At 43.4% G+C, this 18,928-nt stretch overlaps 2 protein-coding genes across 5 annotated transcripts in view; both read left to right on the top strand.

The window, feature by feature from the left end:
• The window catches only part of dapk1 (death-associated protein kinase 1), a 60,538-nt gene extending 51,278 nt beyond the window's left edge, over nt 1–9,260 (top strand). For all 3 annotated transcript variants that reach the window (XM_064296597.1, XM_064296598.1, XM_064296599.1), the window contains exons 21-26: nt 642–827; nt 1,306–1,503; nt 3,256–3,394; nt 3,618–3,738; nt 4,264–4,452; nt 5,505–9,260. In XM_064296597.1, coding sequence (XP_064152667.1) covers nt 642–827; nt 1,306–1,503; nt 3,256–3,394; nt 3,618–3,738; nt 4,264–4,452; nt 5,505–6,740 — 2,069 coding nt within the window. In that variant the 3' untranslated portion in view covers nt 6,741–9,260. The remainder of the gene's footprint in view (nt 1–641; nt 828–1,305; nt 1,504–3,255; nt 3,395–3,617; nt 3,739–4,263; nt 4,453–5,504) is intronic.
• Nucleotides 9,261–13,133: 3,873 nt separating this feature from the next.
• Nucleotides 13,134–18,163, top strand: ctsla (cathepsin La). Of its 2 annotated transcripts, none has more exons than XM_064296602.1 (8): nt 13,134–13,281; nt 14,311–14,446; nt 14,656–14,778; nt 14,930–15,082; nt 15,787–16,011; nt 16,323–16,491; nt 17,270–17,387; nt 17,718–18,163. In XM_064296602.1, exons 2-8 carry the CDS (start codon nt 14,321–14,323, stop codon nt 17,815–17,817), a joined length of 1,014 nt encoding a protein of 337 aa, XP_064152672.1. In that variant the 5' UTR covers nt 13,134–13,281; nt 14,311–14,320; the 3' UTR covers nt 17,818–18,163. The 2 variants fall into 2 exon arrangements, with proteins under 2 accessions (XP_064152672.1, XP_064152671.1); XM_064296601.1 differs by lacking the exon at nt 13,134–13,281 and adding an exon at nt 13,341–13,399.
• Nucleotides 18,164–18,928: the final 765 nt, after the last annotated feature.

Raw genomic sequence — 18,928 nt, forward strand, 5'->3', positions numbered from 1 at the left:
GGGAAATGCGCCATCTTTTGGTGAAAGTGCAGAACTACTTATGTCAAAGAATTGCTGTGGATCATGAAACTTTCACGTTTGCCTCATATTAAGAAAGGCTATTTTAGGAATTTTTGCTGATTAATGATATCACGCATTTCACCAGAAGGCTTCCGGTTCAAATCCTGATTGGGGCACAGCTCTTGTTGAGAAAGATACTGTCTCTGAAATCAAGAGATGGGCAGTTCCTTTCCTGGGGGGCTGGTTTGTGTGCTGGTTTCTGTTTCCTCCAGTTACCCTGGCTAAATGAGCTAATTGGCTATATAAACCAATACTGGTTCACTCAAGCTTTAGATCACAGTAAAACGTTTCATATAGGGACACAGGCACAGCCTGCGGCTATCATTCATGCACTTATCAAGAAATGTAGTTAAAATGTCAGATGGCATACATTTTGGTGCTAATCAAGTAATTAAGGTCTGAAGTTGGCATGAAAGCCGGGAACAGGTGTGGTCCTCATTGCCCACTTCTGCTTTAAAGTATTTAATTTATATTAATGTATATGAATCAGATATATGTGGATACATTTGCTGTCGGTGTGTGATGTAAGCGAGTAATCAGTGAACTGGTGTGTGTGTGTGTGTGTGTGTGTGTGTGTCCAGTCTCTGTCAGTATTTCCAACCTGTATCCCGGGTGCGAGAATGTTAGCGTGCGCAGCCGCAGCATGATGTTCGAGCCCAGCCTCACCAAGGGGGTCCTGGAGGTCTTCTCCCCCGTCCACAGCGCCCTCTCCACCGCCGACGACCAGACCACCAAGGCCATCGACATCCAGAACGCCAACCTCAATGGTGCGTGGTTCAGCCTCTCTCCACTGCAAAAACCAAAGACTAAGTCAGTCTTAACAAGCATTTTAGTCTTTTCGACATTTCGACTTAATCTTATTTCTGTTAAACAAGACAAAAAGATTGGCAATGAGATGAGACAGGTTGGTTCATTTCAGGATTTGCCAATGGGGACAATTTCACTTATCAGGCAAGAAGTAACTTAATACAAAGCTAATATTTTCTGCTTGAGAGAACAAAATAAGACTTTAATTTTTATTAGAAGACATTAAGTGTTTGATTAGACAGACTTTCTTGCAGTGCTCTGCAATCCCAAAGGACTCCCCCCTGAATATCTACCATTTCATTTTTAATTGATTGTGTTTTTATTGGTCCTAACAGCAGGTCATAGTGTTTATTGTAAACATATTTATGCATACCAGAGAATACATAAGCATCTGTGTTCGACCTCAACATCCCGAATGTTCCTTTCTTTGTCTGTCAGGAGTGGGGGATTTCTGCGTGTGGGAATTCTCTGGCAACCCGGTCTACTACTGCTGCTATGACTACTTCGCAGCCAATGACATCACTGCCATCCACCTGGTCCTCTTCAGCCTGGAGGAGCCGTACGAGGTCCAGCTCAACCAGGTCACCTTCTGGCTCAACCTGCTCAAGTCCCTCACCCTGCCCGAGGACAACATCGGTACGCAGGACCTAAACTGCCCCTGAGGACGGCGTGGTCATGTGCTCTGTGTTTTTTTTTGTTTTTTTTTTTTCCATGACCGTTTCTAAAGCCTGTATTCAATTTCATTGGTTAGTAAGAACATCAGCTGCAATTCATTTAGGAGGGGAATGAATGGTCTTTATTAAATATAAAAGAATATTTATATTTTCTCAAATTTAAGACTAATCTGGGGGCATGTGTCCAGAATTTACACTGATAAATGCGTCCTCAGTTAAATTAACAAATTAAAAGGTGAAAAAGTGCATGCCCTGGCCTAACACCCCCTCCTCCATCTCACCTAACCCCACTCGTCCAGAGTCTTGACCTTGGTATTTGTTTGGCTGTGGTTACGCCCCTGTAGGTACGGATGTAATCTCTCGGGGCTCTTAGCCGTTAGCATCCTCCCCCATCTCACAGACAGGCTCAGAGGCTCAGAGCTAGAGCTCTATCAGTCTTCCTGGAGCCCAGTGCCTTGTGTAATGGCGTAGGAGTACAGTGTCTTTCAGGTCTGACCTGTCTCTTGAGAGCTGATGCATTTACAAAAAAAAAAAAAGGAGCTGTAACAGTATCTGCCGGCTGCAATGAGCTTAACGACGCCATCCAAGCCAGCTGCAAAACAAGGACATTCTAAGCCCATATGATCATCTATTGAAAACAAGTCTTTTACTGAAGGGTCTGTGAAGTTCACACTGGATCAGCAGGTTGCCAGCATAAATACATTTTTTAAAGACAAGTCAGTCTGTCAGACATTCTCATTCCTTTCTTTGCTTTATTTTTGGCATTTTCTGATGGAACATTCAGAGGTAGCAAGGTGAAATCTTATTTGGCTGGGCAATTATCATTAGAAGCATAAAACACTTGGAGGAAAGAGCAGATATGAAGGCCTTGCCTTGGTTTCAACAGGCTCTGTGCACTGTGTGCCCACGGTGTCCTTATTGACTGTATTGTGTCCCATAGCCCCACCCTGTGTACACCACTGCTTTCATCTGTTTTTAATTCACCTCATTCATTTACTTGGTTGTTTGGTTGATTGTATTTTATATTTCAATGTTCTCTTTTGCTATTGCCTTGGAGTAAGTAGTTCCTGCTCCATGCATACAAAAGACAATTACAGTTTTTAGTGCATTTTAGTGTTATTGCTGATTACATTGGTCTCGTTCGGAATTGTTCTACATTGTGCTTTCTTTTCTTTCCAAATGGCCTTTTATAACACCAGCCTAGCTTGGTTTTAAGTTGCCTTGGCCTCCATTAACCCTTTTACAGTGTAAGATCATACATAAGCGATCTTAACCGAACATTCTAATGCTGATGTAACAATCACTACTGGTAATTGAGTGCGATGGAGTTCTAGAAGACTGACTTAGAATTTTGAGAAAAAATATTCCCAAAAAACTGACTCATAAAGGGATAAATTGGTGGTTAATTGCTTGCATTATTAAATTCCAGAATGCATTAATATCCCTTACATTTGGCTGATCTGAGGACTTAATTAATAATAATGCGTCTCAGTCGTGCAAATTGCGAGCAAATTGCAAATTGTGGTCTCTAGTAAGTGTGAACAAAGCTATCAAGCCCCATATTTTAGATAGAGTTTAATTATTGCTTAGGAATGCATGCGGAGGGAACCTTTGCTTTGCTGCAGCGATAGCCTTGTTCACCCCTGTTGACTTTAATAAAGCATAGAATATGTAACTCAGGTAACTCACACAGACCCTTTTGTTTAATGTCCAGCCTTCAGCGGGAAGACAAAAAACCCCCTGCAGGTGGTGCTGGTGGCCACACACGCAGACATTGTCAACCTGCCTCGCGCCTTTGGAGGGGAGTTTGGCTACGACAAGGAGAGGTCTCTCCTTAAAGAAGTCCGAGCCAGGTATCCGAGCCTTGTGAAGTCCGAGCCTTGTGACCTGTTTGTTATGTACTTTGTGCCATCTGTTTTAATTTGTGATTTGAGTCATTGCAACGAGTACACATTCTGTGGTCATTCTCTGTGCATTCCTTGTGGTTTTATTTCAAAATGTTGGATAACAGAAGTTAAATGAATTTACTGTTAAAGGTTTTTTTTTTCTCCAAATTTTACTTTAATAATTTTCTAGGTTTGGCCATGACCTGCAGATCTCTGATAAGCTTTTTGTCATGGATGCCGGGGCGTCCAACTCAAAAGACATGAAACTGCTGCGAAACCATCTTCAGGAACTTCGAAATTCTATCGTTTCTGTAAGTCTTCCGCACACCTTTTATTTTAATGAAGTCTCCGTTTGAATGAGAATGGCAAAAATGTCCTGTTCCCTACAAACAACCTGCTGGGGATGTGTTAGAACATGCCTTGTGCCTCGTCGTCTCAAACAAGCCCTTGAAAAAAAAAAAAAAAGTTTCACGCTTTGACTGTTACCCACACAGGGAGGGTTTCTGCACCTGTTTGTCTAGAAACTGATATTTAAATGATATTACTCATTTTGCTTTCAAAACAAAAATCACAAAATCTATTTATTATAATTCTAAAATTATAGAATACTATACTCCCAATACTAAAACTCCCTATGGCCCTTTCTCTGTATAATGCTCACTATGGCTCTCTATCTCTGTAAAGCTCCCTATGGCTCTCTCTCTGTATGAAACTCCCTATGGCCCTCTCTCTGTAAAGCTCCCTGTGGCTCTCTCTCTCTGTATAAAACTCCCTATGGCTCTCACTCTCTGTGTAAAGCTCCCTATGGGACTCAGTGTTCAGTATCTCTCCTTCAGACGTGCCAGCCCATGACCATGCTGTGTGAGAAGATCATCGCCACGCTGCCATCCTGGAGGAAGATGAACGGCCCCAACCAGCTCATGTCCTTGCAGCAGTTTGTGCTGGACGTACAGGAGCAGATCAACCCCCTGGTCAGCGAGGAGGACCTGCGGGAGGTGGCCTCCCAGCTGCACAGTATGGGGGAGGTACGCTTGCGCTCCACTTCACATCTTCACATCCATGTTCTTATCCACCACATCCATCTTCATATCCACCACATCCATCTTTACATCCACCACATCCATCTTCACATTCACCAAATCCATCTTCACATCAGTTTTCACATCTACCACATCCGTTTTCACATCCATTATCTTCACATCTTCATATCATCATCGTACTCAATCTATCAGCCTTGCACATTCATAATGTGCTGCTATAATTCAGGCATTCAGCAGATGCTTTTTGCCAGATGTGAAGTACAACTAGTATCTAACACGGTTAGAAAACCACCACTGGTACTAGAGTTAAAAGATACAATTGCATCGTGTCAGCAGAGCTTTGTGTTATGAGAGATGAAAGAAAGGTATTCTGTGCATTTATAAGTCTATATGAAATCATGACTGTGAACTGAAATAATTGGCGCAAGACTGCTGAAGACTCACATTAATAATTTCTTTAGCTTTTTCTACTTGACTAGCAGCAATGTGCCACTAGAGGTCGGTCTTCACTCATTTAATATTCCAGTGCTGGCCTCTTGGGAATGAATCATCCTGACTCGCAGCTGGGAAACTTTGAAGTAGGGCTGCCCAATCCTGTTCCTGGAGATCTACCGCACTGTCGGTTTTCACTCCAGCCCTAAAAAAGCACACCTCATTCAACAGATAGAGATCGTTGAGATTGTTGAGCTGCTAAGTAGTAGAATCAAGTGTCCCAATATAGGGTTGTTGTGACTACCTACTGGACTCCAAGAGCAGGGCTGGGAACCACCGGTCTGTGTAAACTGTGAAAATAATTGGCACAAGACTGCTGAAGCCTCACCCTAAGCTGTTCTGTTCTACTCGACCGGCATTACTGTCCCACTAGAGGTCGCTGTTTAGTCATTTCACATTCCAGTACTGGCCTTTTGGTAATGAATCATGCTGACTCACAGTCGTGAAACTTTAAAGCGTACACAGCAGCCCATGATTGGGTAGACTGAAGCCTGGGTGCGGCTGGCCCTCCTGACCCCGTCTTTTACGCACTCTCTCCCACGCAGATCAACATCATGCAGAGCGAGACCGTGCAGGACGTGGTGCTGCTGGACCCGCGCTGGCTCTGCGGCGGCGTTCTGGCCAAAATCCTGTCCATAGAGACGCCCAAGGCCATCCACCACTACAGGGGGCGCTACCGGCTGGAGGAGGTGCAGGGCCTGGTGGGGGAGAGCGACGTGGACGAGCTGCTGCAGATCCTGGACGCCATGGACGTGTGCGCCCGCGACCTCAGCAACCCCGCCATGGTGGACATCCCCGCCCTCATCAAGACCAACGGGCTCCAGCGCTCCTGGACCGAGGAGGAGGAGGAGGCGCTGGTCTACGGCGGGGTGAGGGTGGTTCCCGCCGAGCACCTGACCCCCTTCCCCTGCGGGCTCTTCCACAAGCTGCAGGTCAACCTCTGCCGCTGGAGCCACCAGCAGAAGCCAGAGGGGGACGACGTCCGGCTGTGGAACAACGGCGCCAAGATCTCGCACGCGGGCGCCGAGGTGATGGTGCTGCTGGTCAACCACGGCCAGGGCGTGGAGGTGCAGGTTCGCGGGCCCGACTCGGACCGGGTCAAGTGCTACGGCCTGCTGGACATTATCTGCAGCATCATCGACAGCCTGCTGGCCACCACCCTCCCAGGCCTCCTGACAGCCAAATACTACCTGAGCCCCCAGCAGCTGCGGGAGCACCACGGCCCTGCCATGATCTACCAGCCCAGGGACTTCCACAGGGCCCAGGCCCAAAGGGAGACCTCGCTCACCAACACCATGGGAGGCTACAAGGAGAGCTTCAGCAGCATATTGAGCTTTGGCTGCGCGGAGGTCTACCAGCAGGGCAGCGTGGGGACCGACGTCCACATGTCGGAGGTCTGCCTCTTGGCCAGGAGGAAGCTCAGCCGGCTCCTGGACCCCCCGGACGCCCTGGGGAAGGACTGGTGCCTGCTGGCCATGAACCTGGGCCTCTCCGACCTGGTGGCCAAGTACAGCGCCCCCAACGGGACGCCCCCCAACGGGACGTCCCAGCCCAGCCCCACGGCCGTGCTCCTGCAGGAGTGGAGCGGGCGGCCCCAAAGCACCGTGGGCGTCCTCATGGCCCGGCTCAGAGAACTCGGGCGCCGGGACGCCGCCGACTTCCTGTTGAAGGCGGCGCCCGTCTTCCGGGTCAACCTGGAGGCACCCGCCCCGGACAGCTACGGCCCCACCTGCAACGGCGGGACGTCCTACAACTCTATAAGCTCGGTCATATCCCGGTGAAGGAGAGCAAGGTTTGGGACACTAAGTGCAATCCTTATGGGGACCGCCCACTCCTCCAGTACTCCACTGTACAAAAACTAGTCAACAGCCACAGGGAAGCTAACCTAAATCTGATTGGTGTCCTCACCGAGGCCCTTCTTTTATGAATGGTTTATTTTTCTGGTTGGCCCCGAAAGAATGATTCATGCAACTTTTATTTTTTGTAAATTCCCAAACACAAATTAGTGCCACTGCCACCTTATTGTTATCTCATTAACATCATAATTAATTGATAGCCGCTTTTGTGAAACTTCATCAACATTCGGTGTTCTTTTATGAAACTGGGATTGTTTTATGTATTTAAAATAAAGTCCTTGCTTTTAGCCGTTTACTTAAAAATTCTTAAATTTAGAAACTATTTAAATTATATGTGTGGCAGCATGAACTGTAAAGAGTTCAGAAAAATGAGTGCCTTTGTGTGATGGTTTGCTGTTATCAGTCTAACCATCCTTTTAGACCATTGTATTAGACGAGCCCTCTACCTCCCCAAAAGAGCCTTGCCAGGGAAGGTGTGTTTACCAAAAGAGGTTTCCACGCACAATTTTTGCCCCCTTTTGGAGGAAACGCCCAACAAAGAAAAGAAACAAACATACCTACCTAGAAATAGACAACCCTGTGAAATTCCAGTACTGGAGATGGAAGAGATCCACAGAGAGCTGCTTCTTGGGAGGAATTCAGTCCTGTTTTCTCAGAGTGAATATAGCAAGGTAAAGCAGTGTTATCCAACTGTAATCTTCAGGGGAGGAAATAGCACAAGTGCTAGTCCTGGAGACAGACAGGTAGCAGACGGGCTTAGACCCGTAAACTTTTGTCACCCTGTATTTTTTCTTATTTTTCCAGCCGGAACACAACAGGTTAACCACGACACCCCTAACTCCGCTTCTGTGACGAAGGGATGTTAAAAGTGCACATCGTATACATTCCAGATCTACCAAAATTGTGGAAGAATGGGAGAAAAAAAGGGCTTATATCTTCTGAGGATTCAGGAACACGAGAAAAACAAAATCTCACTAGATGAAGTCCGAGCTAAAGAAGCTGCATTGTTAATTTCATCATGTTTCTGTTCAGTCATTTTAAGTGCTTTATTTCTTAGCCGCATTTGTTCGAAAGTATTGGTATCACAGATCCGCTTTTAAAGGCTGCTCCCTAAAGCAGCAGATTATGAATACACAGGCCGATTATTCTGTCATATTTATTCCACCAAACTGACTCATTTGATTTTTGGAGAAAAACAAAATGTCAAAACCAAAATGTCCCATGAGCATCATTGCAATTAAAAAAAACAAAACAGATATTTACATTTATTAAATTTCTGACGTGCGTGTGTTCACCTCGTCCCCTTACCGTGTAAAGCATATTTATAAAATCATGCAAGCATGCTTGCACCAATACAGCATCTGTATTCGAGTCAAACTAAGAAAAGGGTAAATTTCATGCAAGTGTTCTTAGAAGCGTGATCAAGTTTTGCTACAACTGTTTAACTGTACCCATCCTAATATTTTGTGAGGCACCATTTTGAAAAAGCCCAGCTTGCTCTCCAAAGCACTCGGTGGGAAACACTGCATGTGTCACAGTTTTTTAACCGATTAACAATGTTTCACAAGATTTTTCTAAATGAATGCAACCAGATTAAGTAGACCATTTTGATATTTTTTAACGTTTTTGTTTTTGGTAAGGCAGTGCATTATTTCAATGACCCAGATAGGTGAACAGTTGTAACAGTATATGAGAATGTACCCACATGTAATGATTTTGTAAATAACGTCAGAGGCCTTCAAGAAATATACTCTTGTCTTTTCTCCCTCCCATGTTTTCTCTGTTGGTTGGATCCAAAAGGCATCATTAAAAGGGTGACATTGCCCCCCCCCCCCCAAAAAAAACAGGACAACTGGAATGTACTATATCTTAAGGGTTTCAATATTTGCATAGACAACAGCACAATGGCAACGTATCCAAGCGTGTGCTGCATTTTCTTATAGCCGTCTCTTTTTGTGAAGTTGTCAAAGTGTCTGCCGGATACTACAAAGACAACAGCACAGCACAAAGACAAAGGGTGGCGGCCATTTACGTACGGACAATTGGGTTGCCTCTGGACTCTCATGGTTACGTTGCAGCCGAGCTGTAAAACTAAATCTCTGAAAGGGAAATAAAACAATAATTGTATTTTCTCATTCCAAAAAGGCACATTCTTACCATGAATGACTGTAGGAAGAACGGTAGCCTTCAAAAGTCTTAATGTGAAATGATTGTGAATTTTCGAGGGGGCTGTTCTAAAATTTGTACTTTTCTTTGACCCAGTGGAGGTCCGAGGGAAAGGAAACAGGTGTAAGTAAGACTATGTGTACAGCCATCTCTTTGCACAAGAATATTTCTTCTATTTATACCATTATGTTCTTAAAGCATGTCTTGGAATGCCGTGTCCTTAATACTTCCTTAAACTTTATAGTGTAGTACATTTTTTATAATAAACTGTTTACCTGATGACCTCGCAGTCTTTTTTTACCCACTGGTATGCCAAAACACTTCTTTGTCTCACAGACAAGTACCTTGAACTACAATGTTTTTTTCTCAGTCCATTGCAGATTGTATTTCGAAGAATTTTCCTGAGATTTCTTTGAAGCTTTATCTAGCATTGATTTCAGTGTTTGGAACAACTTGTTTTGGGTAGACAACAAACTTGGACTATGTGACCCCCCCCCCCTCCCCCTTGACAACACAACTCAGGAGTGTAAGTAAGGCAAGCAGAGACTTGTAATAATGTGAAAAATATCAGTATTGAGATTTTTGACCCCAAGTCTCAGCAGCAACATCTATATGCTTCGTACTGACCCCTGCACCCTGGAGACCCATAGTGTCTGTATGGTGTTGTTCCACCCTGGTGAGATAATCTTTGTTTGGAAGAAACAAAGTTAACCTTCCTCTGTGGTGTATGTGGTTTAAAGAAGCCACTGAAAGACTTCTGCATTGTGGCCTGGCGAGACTTCAGAATGCAATTTTTGACCCAATGAAATAGAAGAATAATAGTCACAAGAAGACTGCCTGATATGTCTTACCGAATGACCATATCTAATTAATAAAAAACTATAAAAGGAGGGTGGCCTTTCCACTCTCTTTTTTTTAAACTTTAAAAATAAAAAATCCAGGGTTATATATGGCAAACACATTATCAGACAAGATATTTCCAGAAGCAAATCATGTTAATTGACTTGTTCAAGGGTATAACAGTTTGTTTTTAAACATTGAATTTTGGTTTTACGGTGCGTGAAAGCAGGCCCTCAGCAGAACCTTAACTTCCCGTGAGAAGAGTGGGGAACAGAAAAAAAAAAATCAGCTGTCAACTTAGGTTTTCACGTCAAGGGTGTTAGAAAACAAACTACTGCATTCACTGCATACGCTCACACGGGATTGCCTGATTAGCCGTGTTTGTTTTGCTGGCTATCCCTGATACGTTTGTTCCTGGCGTATTTTTGCTGTATCGCTGTCTCCTTGGGTCAATGATCACATGATGGCTATTTGTGTAAAAGAGAAACGCTTTACGAAACCCTGTACCTTTGAACCCGTGTGTTTTGCTTTGGAGACTAACTTGGTCTCAGGTTTAGTTTTAGAAGGGACAATTGTGCAAATCAGCATTATGGCTGTGTATGCTTTGAAATGATTGAAAGAAGGGAATTTAATGTGATTGATAAATTTCAGTTGCTTATGATTTTATAGGTGATCACAATCATACATTTTTTCACTGCTCAGAAAAACAGTGACATACTGATGTCCTAACATCAACTCATACAATGACAGTTAACTTGCTAAAAGCAACAACTGTTCACACCACCAGCAAAACATTGTAGCATACAAGAGATAGATTGGCCTCATTCAGCAGAGGCAGTCAGTGCCTTGCGTTTGTCCTTTAGGTTACAGTACTGTGCATCATGTGACATAAATGCCTCAATTTCACAATGAATTGGGTTTTTTTTTCCCACAGCAGGGTTACTGGTCAGGGTGTAACTTGCCTTCTATATCAAAAGGAAACTTTCGGAATTCTACTGGGGTATAAATCAGCAATTACCGGTTTGGGAACCACTGAAATGTACTATAGAGGCCCAGAATAAGACGTTTGTGTCTGCTGTGCACACGTCAAAGTTCATGGAAGTCATAAATATTTCCACAGGCACAGGTTGGTTTATCAACAATCTAAATACTTCAGAAACCTACAACAATAGGGGCTTTTTCACCTACTTTTGTAAACCGAGTGCAGTACAGCAAAGATAATTGACATGTTATTGAGCTAGTGATCATGCCTTTTGATGTGCAAAACTGGTTTTTCATCCCCCACACTACAACATGTTACCCAAAGATAGATCAGATAAGTGCTGTCTGTCAATTAATAAACCATCCAAGATGATCACTAATGTAGCGTCAATTTTTGCTATTGCCACCATTTCATTTAATTAAGATTTAAAACTGAATTAAGTGCATTATATACAACAAGTATATAATTCATAATACATTTGTAGGTCTGTGGGTAGATCTGTCCAGGTTGGCAGGTAGCAGGAAATTGTCAAGTAGCAGTAAATGGTGCAATACCTGATTACATGACCTAGTCAGAAATTATGTAGCACACTTTTCATACACTTCCGCTGCAGACCCTTGTAGGCTTTTAAACCATTGCCTATAATTTAAGAAATGTATTTTCATAACCAGAAAGTCACTGAATTGAAAAGTGCTTCATAAGGTATCTGGTATTCATATCTCTTTTTTTCAGACCTCTCTCGTGACTGGTAAGAAAAAAAGCTTGTAAGATTTTGGTCAGAAAGATGGTCCATTGTAAAAGTTGGATAACTTCCTGGATCATTGGATCACTGTTGCAGTCACAAGATAAGCTTGTGGTGGAATCTATGGGTATCTGACTTGTCATTATAACAGGATATTCTGTTTATTCCAGGGTGACAACATCAGACTAATTTTCAGCGTCCTGCTAGCACAAAATACATACTGAGACAGATAGAGAGGTGTGAAGAGGTTGAAGGTTCGTAACCTTACATCCATACACCTAGATTCAATCTGTTAATATGGTTGTACTATTTCAACATCTCACAAGGTTTAAATCTAGCCTGTAGGAAGGACCACGTTTATAACTCAATACATAAGTAGATGTGGTGTTTTGAACTTAATTGAAGACAATTTACAAACATTTAATTCTGTTGGTGTTGAAAAACTATTGTTTCATTATAGACTATGTTACCATGTACGCTATGCCAGAGTCACATGAGTCCGGTGTTTGCACAACTCTATTAATGGAGCTATAGGAAGCCTTTTTTCCTATTGTAGGTCCTGATGCAGCAGACATCACACACATAAGCACAGGCAAGTCACATTACTTTGTAAGGATAGAATTATAGCCTATATCCTCACTGTGGCGCTTTGTCGTTACATGCGCTATGTACCAACTGCCCCGTCCGTCCTACAGGGCTTTTTATGGGGGGGAAATCATCCTACAATCATTCCTGAATTCTGCCAATTGTATACAATTAATTGTCTCTCCTGTTAAAATAAATTATTGAAAAACACTGCATTATTTTATTGAAGGCTCTAGCGTTAAAGACAGAATGTTCGCAATTTCATTCTTGAGTGGTGCTGTTTCTCGTAACAAACACAGTTTCGCAATTGTGTCATGTGAGAATGACACCCTCAAAGCTGTTAGCAAAGCCTACCTGTTGGAACCTGTAGGTCTACGTATGCTTATCAAAGGGCGTTTGGGACGCCGCATGCAGTTTTCTTCACAAGCGAATATGCTTTTAGAGACGGGAAGTTAATGCTAACCTGCCAACCACTCATCGCTACACAATGTTTATCTGAATTTTATTTTCTTTACAAGACAATTAATAGTTACAATGCACAGACATGTAATGTGTTAAATAGGCGGGATTATACGATAATGGTTACAGTATTTTAATGGAATTGCAGTCAATCAGAAAACTTCCGCCGATCCGACCAAATAGCCCAGTTTTTTTCTGGTCGTGTCCTTCAGTGGCCGGTCAGCATTCAATAAGAGCAAGGTGGTTTGGCTGTATGAAACATAACGCATTGTTTCACCATAAAACAATTTTCACTCTACTTTTTTATTTTTATTCTATTTTATTTACTTTTATTTCCCCTCTTTTGTTTTATATGTGATTGTTATATGATGCTGCCAGTTATATTTGCAAAGAAATTTTCATACATTTCGATAAAGGTTCTATTTAAAAAAAAAAAAAACTTTCACTCTACTTCCTCTCTTACTTCCCGTCAACGCAAAATTCCCAAAACTTAGAGGTTCTTGGAACAGTGTCACGTGTCTGTAGATCACATGCAAAGATGAGTTCACTTAATGGGCGGGATCAAGATGTGTTTAGCTTGCCTTATGTCAGCCAATCACATATCTTTGGAGTGTGACGTATACAGTCCATCCACAAGGTTATAAACCTCGGAGGCTAAACATTTGGGAGCTATTTACCTCACGCATCACAGAGTAAGTGCAATATTTTGCTGAAATACTGTTTGAAATTGGTCAAATTACTGTGTACGTATTCCACGTACCCTTCTATGGATATAATTTCCCTCTTCGTACACGGAAAGTCACTGCTTATGTAAAAGCTATTTTTATTCAGAACATAGGCTGTTTTGTTGCTATGTTACTATATTTGCTACTTTGTGGGGTTATTCTGTTTGTAATTGTTTTTTAGTTCTGTAGCTAACGTAAATTAGCATTTTGCCTTATTCGTTGGATGTTGTGCTCCCTCAATATGTAACTCAATATGTGCGTTGTTTTTCCTTTTTCTCCGTGGCCCAAAATACGTTCTTATAAAGAATCGCTGCTAGCTGGTTTACGTTGGCTGTATTTATTTATTTGTTTGTTTTGATGCAGAGAAACTCGTTTATATTTTCCTGAAACTGGAGCCTACATGCTTGTATCGCTTTTTTAAATTTAGATTTCGGTAATTTGGCTTCGATCCATGTTCTGTTCTCCGAATGATTCAGCTGTTTGGTTAGAAAGCGCCCATATCCCGTGACTTGCTAGAACAAAGCGAGAACATTCCCTCTACACCCCCTCCACACCATACCCTACTTAGCCTAAAAAATAGGCTATATTTATTTGTTCGTTTGTAGCAATTTCGTTACTGATCTTCAGATCTCGTCGTGTTTGGGTGGGCACGTGATGTTTTCCATGTTTAAGATCCGAAGATGTTTTGCTAATGTTACACAGTATCTCGTCTGGTCACTGGCGGAATGTGCAATGGGAGCTTCACGCCAAGCGTAGCTGGCTATAGGCCTAACTTAGGCTGCGCGGACGTGAATGTTACATGGAAAGTTTTATTCTGAAATGTTCATTTCAGTATTATGTAAAGGGATCCGCCTGCAATCTGATCACATTACGTTTGTCTATTGTGGCTGTTCTAGCCCCTTCTCTAAGAATTTACCTTTTCTTCAGTGTTGCTTTAAATGCGAGGGTACCCTGCGGAGTTCGGAACCTGACCGTTTTCTTTCTTTGTCTGTTCAGCCTCGTCGCCATGCATCTTGTGGTATTGTCCTTCACACTCTGCCTTGGAGCCGTGCTCGCGGCGCCAAGTTTGGACCCACAGTTGAACGACCACTGGAATCAATGGAAGGACTGGCACAGTAAAAAGTACCACGAGGTGGGTTTTCAAGGCAGAACATTGATCATGAATGATTTGCAGCAGGCACAGTATCTCCTGTGTTTGAAACAACAAGGGTAGAATGTTTTGTGCATAATTTAACGTAACGTAGAGTATTCTGTGACTTATGATTGTGTTATGAAACCCAGACCCTTTTGACATCAGAAATGAAGACATTGCCACCTTACATGTGAATCTGTGCTCTTCAGAAGGAAGAAGGGTGGAGACGAATGGTTTGGGAGAAAAACCTGAAAAAGATTGAACTGCACAACCTGGAGCACTCCATGGGAAAGCATTCTTACCGTCTGGGAATGAACCATTTCGGCGACATGGTGAGTGAACTTAGACGACTAGATCTGAAATGTTTCGCCTTGGTACAGCCATACTGTGCATAAGTATGTTTTCAGCAGTGTGTGTGTGATACTGTGGTCACAACCTTTACTTTTTTAAATGAAAAAGTATTTATGTATTTTCTTTCTCCAGACACATGAGGAGTTCAGGCAGGTCATGAATGGTTACAAGAGCAAAGCAGAGAGGAAGTCCAAGGGGTCTATGTTCCTGGAGCCCAATTTCTTGGAGGCCCCGCGCCAGGTTGACTGGAGAGAGAAGGGCTACGTCACTCCAGTGAAAGACCAGGTGAGCACTGCTGAATGTGAAAGCTGAATTTGTGTTGCCTTGGGTGGCTCCTACCGCCCCCCTCCCCACCCGACGCCCCCCCCCCCCCCCAATTGTTCCCATTTGTTCATCTCACATACCTTGCTGTGGCAAGCAAAACATTTTCACAGTTCCCAAGCCCAAAGCTCTATCTCATCCAAACAGGTTTAGCCACTTTACCAAGTTGTTATCACCGGTTTGAGTGCTGGGTCTCCTGAAGTAAATGCTGTACAGCACTATGTTGAACACATAAAACAGTCTATTTGAGTAACGATACAGGGCCACCTGTTTTCTTTAGTAGTATCTGAGTAATTTTTCTCAGTTGAACATCGATACCCAACCACGTGAGGGAGTGTTATCTATAGGTATGTCAACAAATGCATATGCACACACCCACATAGCTGTTTTATGTACACACTAGCTTTGGCTTCCTAGGTTTCTGAATGTTTACATTGTTGTGTTAAACCAGTGGTAACCAACCCTGTCCCTGGAGATCTACCATCCACTTTTTCACTTTTTTTTTACTAACAAAGCACACCTCATCCAACCGCTAGATATCTTTCTGAGCTGTTAATTAGTAGAGTGAGGTTGAAATGAAAGCCTACAAGATGGCAGATCTCCAGGAACAGGATCGGTTACCACCGTGTTAAACGGCGTGTCTGTCGTCCTCCTCCGCCGTCCATCAGGGTCAGTGCGGTTCCTGCTGGGCCTTCAGCACCACTGGCGCCATGGAGGGCCAGCAGTTCAGGAAGACGGGCACGCTGGTGTCGCTGAGCGAGCAGAACCTGGTGGAGTGCTCCAGGCCGGAAGGGAACGAGGGCTGCAACGGTGGCCTCATGGACCAGGCCTTCCAGTACATCAAGGACAACGGCGGCCTGGACTCCGAGGAGTCCTACCCTTACCTGGGAACTGTGAGTGTCTGCTTTACTCGCCTTGCTTAACAGGGCTGTCATTTAAGACCTTGCGTCCGACCTCTTACTGTTTTTAATAATGCTCTATGACTGTATTTTCCTAATGAGTGCTGAGCTAGTTTTGAGATTCAGGTGGATTTAAGCGTATGATTTTAGTGCCTAGGCCAATAATGAGGTAATGCTAATGACACACAAAGGACTATGGGAATCCTGGCAGTAACCAATAGACTGCTATTTTCATTTCCTGATGTGGTAATTGTGCAAAAACCAGCCCCTGTTAAAAGACCTGTTCTGCACCCCTGCTATCACAGGACGATCAGCCGTGCCACTACGACCCCAAGTACAACTCCGCCAACGACACCGGCTTCGTGGACCTGCCCAGCGGGAAGGAGCGCGCCCTGATGAAGGCCGTGGCCTCGGTGGGCCCCGTCTCCGTCGCCATCGACGCCGGTCACGAATCCTTCCAGTTCTACCAATCCGGTGAGTACGCCGGCAAAGCTTTCGCGAGAGTTCTCGTCAGATTAATCGGGACCACCACCAGATTGGATCGGCGTATTTACCAGTGCCTGAGACATTCTTGTCCCCTGCACATTGTTTTAAGAGATGAAGCCCTACAGCAGAAGTTTGTTTTTAAGTGACAGTACAGATTCCCGAAGTTTTGGGAAGCATTTGTAATGTATGAGATGAGAGAGCCCATCGGTGGTAGGTATTGCTGGGAGCTACTGTTGGACACAGCAGTTCTGTCTGCATGACTATGCAAAAGAGAAATCACTTGCGGTTCATAAATGGAAGCTAGGATTTCTCCTTGCCGCAGCTGAACCTTTAGTTCACAAAAGGGTGATCGTCCAGTATAGTCACCCCCCCGTCACTTTTTTGACACTGGTTAGTTGGTTTACTACAGGACTTTCTAATGCATTTCCCCAAATTCAGAAGATTTACAGAAGTCCCTCTCAGCCAACTGACCGAAGGCAGTTCCACATCCACGTAATATGAAATTCATTATGAAACTGAGTACACACATGGGGAACTGTAATGTGGTAAAATGTGTGCGGTTTCTAGATGAGAACCCAGTGTATGTTATTTCTTGTCGTAAAATTTTTAATGTGTAGTTCTACATTTGGAAGCTTAACATTTGCATACTCAACCAAGCTACTAAAGCAGTCAGTTATTGTAAACAAGCTTTCCCCCGTGTCTTGTGCCTTCTCCGTTTGCATAAGCCTCATAGTGGAACTAATGGCCTGGCCTGCTTGTTGCACAGGGATCTATTATGAGAAGGACTGCAGCAGTGAGGAGCTTGACCACGGGGTGCTGGTTGTGGGCTACGGTTTCCAGGGCCAGGATGTTGACGGAAAGAAGTTCTGGATTGTCAAGAACAGGTAACAGTCATGCGCCATACATAAATTAAAATGGAGCCCCCCCCCACCCCAGCAAAGGGATCCCTTGAGTTTCATGTCTGTTCAGTGTAGATGTGCTCTTACTTTCTCTTTACTTTTCTCTTTTCTTCCCCCTTTCTCCTCACGAGCAAAACTGTGAATGCACAACCACATAACAGGCATTGCTGACAGTCTTGCACCATCCATAAATTCAAAATGGGCTTGGGCTTGGGCTTGACACTTCTGTTGTTCTTACATTCTCCTTGCTTGCAAAGTTTTGTGAACGCACAACCAAATTCTAGGCCTCGCTGACGGCTGTGTCTGTGTTTACAGCTGGAGTGAGAACTGGGGTGACAAAGGCTACATCTACATGGCCAAGGACAGGAAGAACCACTGCGGCATCGCCACAGCTGCAAGCTACCCCCTGGTCTAATGGATTTCGACTGAGACGCATAGTTACATTTTTTAATTTTTTTTTTTTTTTTCCTTCGGTGGTTTGAAAGGACCATGTTTGCATTACGGCCTGATTAAGGCTCGGACGTGAGGAAGACCATACCAAACGTCGTGTGGTTTTTAAAGAAGCTGTTTTTAGGGAATTATGGAATTTGTTTTTATGCCATGTTTTGATTTTTAAACGTTAGGACTTTTTTTTGTCTTGTAAATACATTCACATGTGGTAAAGTTGATAGATGTGTAATTTTTAAAGGTTTGGGTTCTACGTGTTGATTAGTGGAAATGGTTTTTCTACGTTCATGATTAATTAAACCGTTTCAACCTGACCATTTTGCATTTGCTTCGCCTTCTTTTCTTTTATTGGTTACAAAGGGGATCTGATGTTCTTGGGAGTAAAGTGGCTGAAAATATTTCTGGTTTCCTTTTTAGTGCCCACTGTCTCTAATTTTTTTAAGTTCACCTTAAGTTCCAATATCTTAAGACCCAGGTTCTCATAGCTTTAGAAGTGCTCAGATAATTTTTAAAAAGGGATGCTCCTGTTTTTACCCTTCTATGCTGCTTAATGAACATGACAGAATTAATAATGTACTAATCGAGTTAAAAGTGCACTTTATATTCCTTGAGCCATACATAAGGTGCAGCATTTTGAATCCTAAAACTAGAATAAACTTGTTTTCTATATATTAGTGTTGTGTGGGCCTATACCTAAAAGACCTGACGTACGACCACTAGTTAGGGCCTGTGAATATTTAACTTTTGATAAAGGCTTACTGGTATGTTCTGTTCGCTTCTATTGTGGTACAAGGTAAACATTTCTTGCCACGTCACTTCCTTCACTGCTGAGAAGGAACACTGCTGAGAAGAAACTTGGTGTGCGTTGACCCTATTTGCAGGCTGGGTACGAGAGAACCCATTTGCCGTGTGAAATGAACATATCGGACATGAACATATTCCAAATCGGATCTGGTGGGGATTCTGCGGTGGTGTTCCAGAGTAAAGTCAGCTTTGCCAGTTAAGTTGGGTCAAAAAAACAGACTTCAAATTGTGTACAGGCTGGTGCTTGATTGGCTCTGTAGTCTCATTGGAAAATA

The sequence above is a fragment of the Anguilla rostrata genome, chromosome 10 (assembly GCF_018555375.3).
Source record: "Anguilla rostrata isolate EN2019 chromosome 10, ASM1855537v3, whole genome shotgun sequence".
Taxonomy (NCBI): domain Eukaryota; kingdom Metazoa; phylum Chordata; class Actinopteri; order Anguilliformes; family Anguillidae; genus Anguilla; species Anguilla rostrata.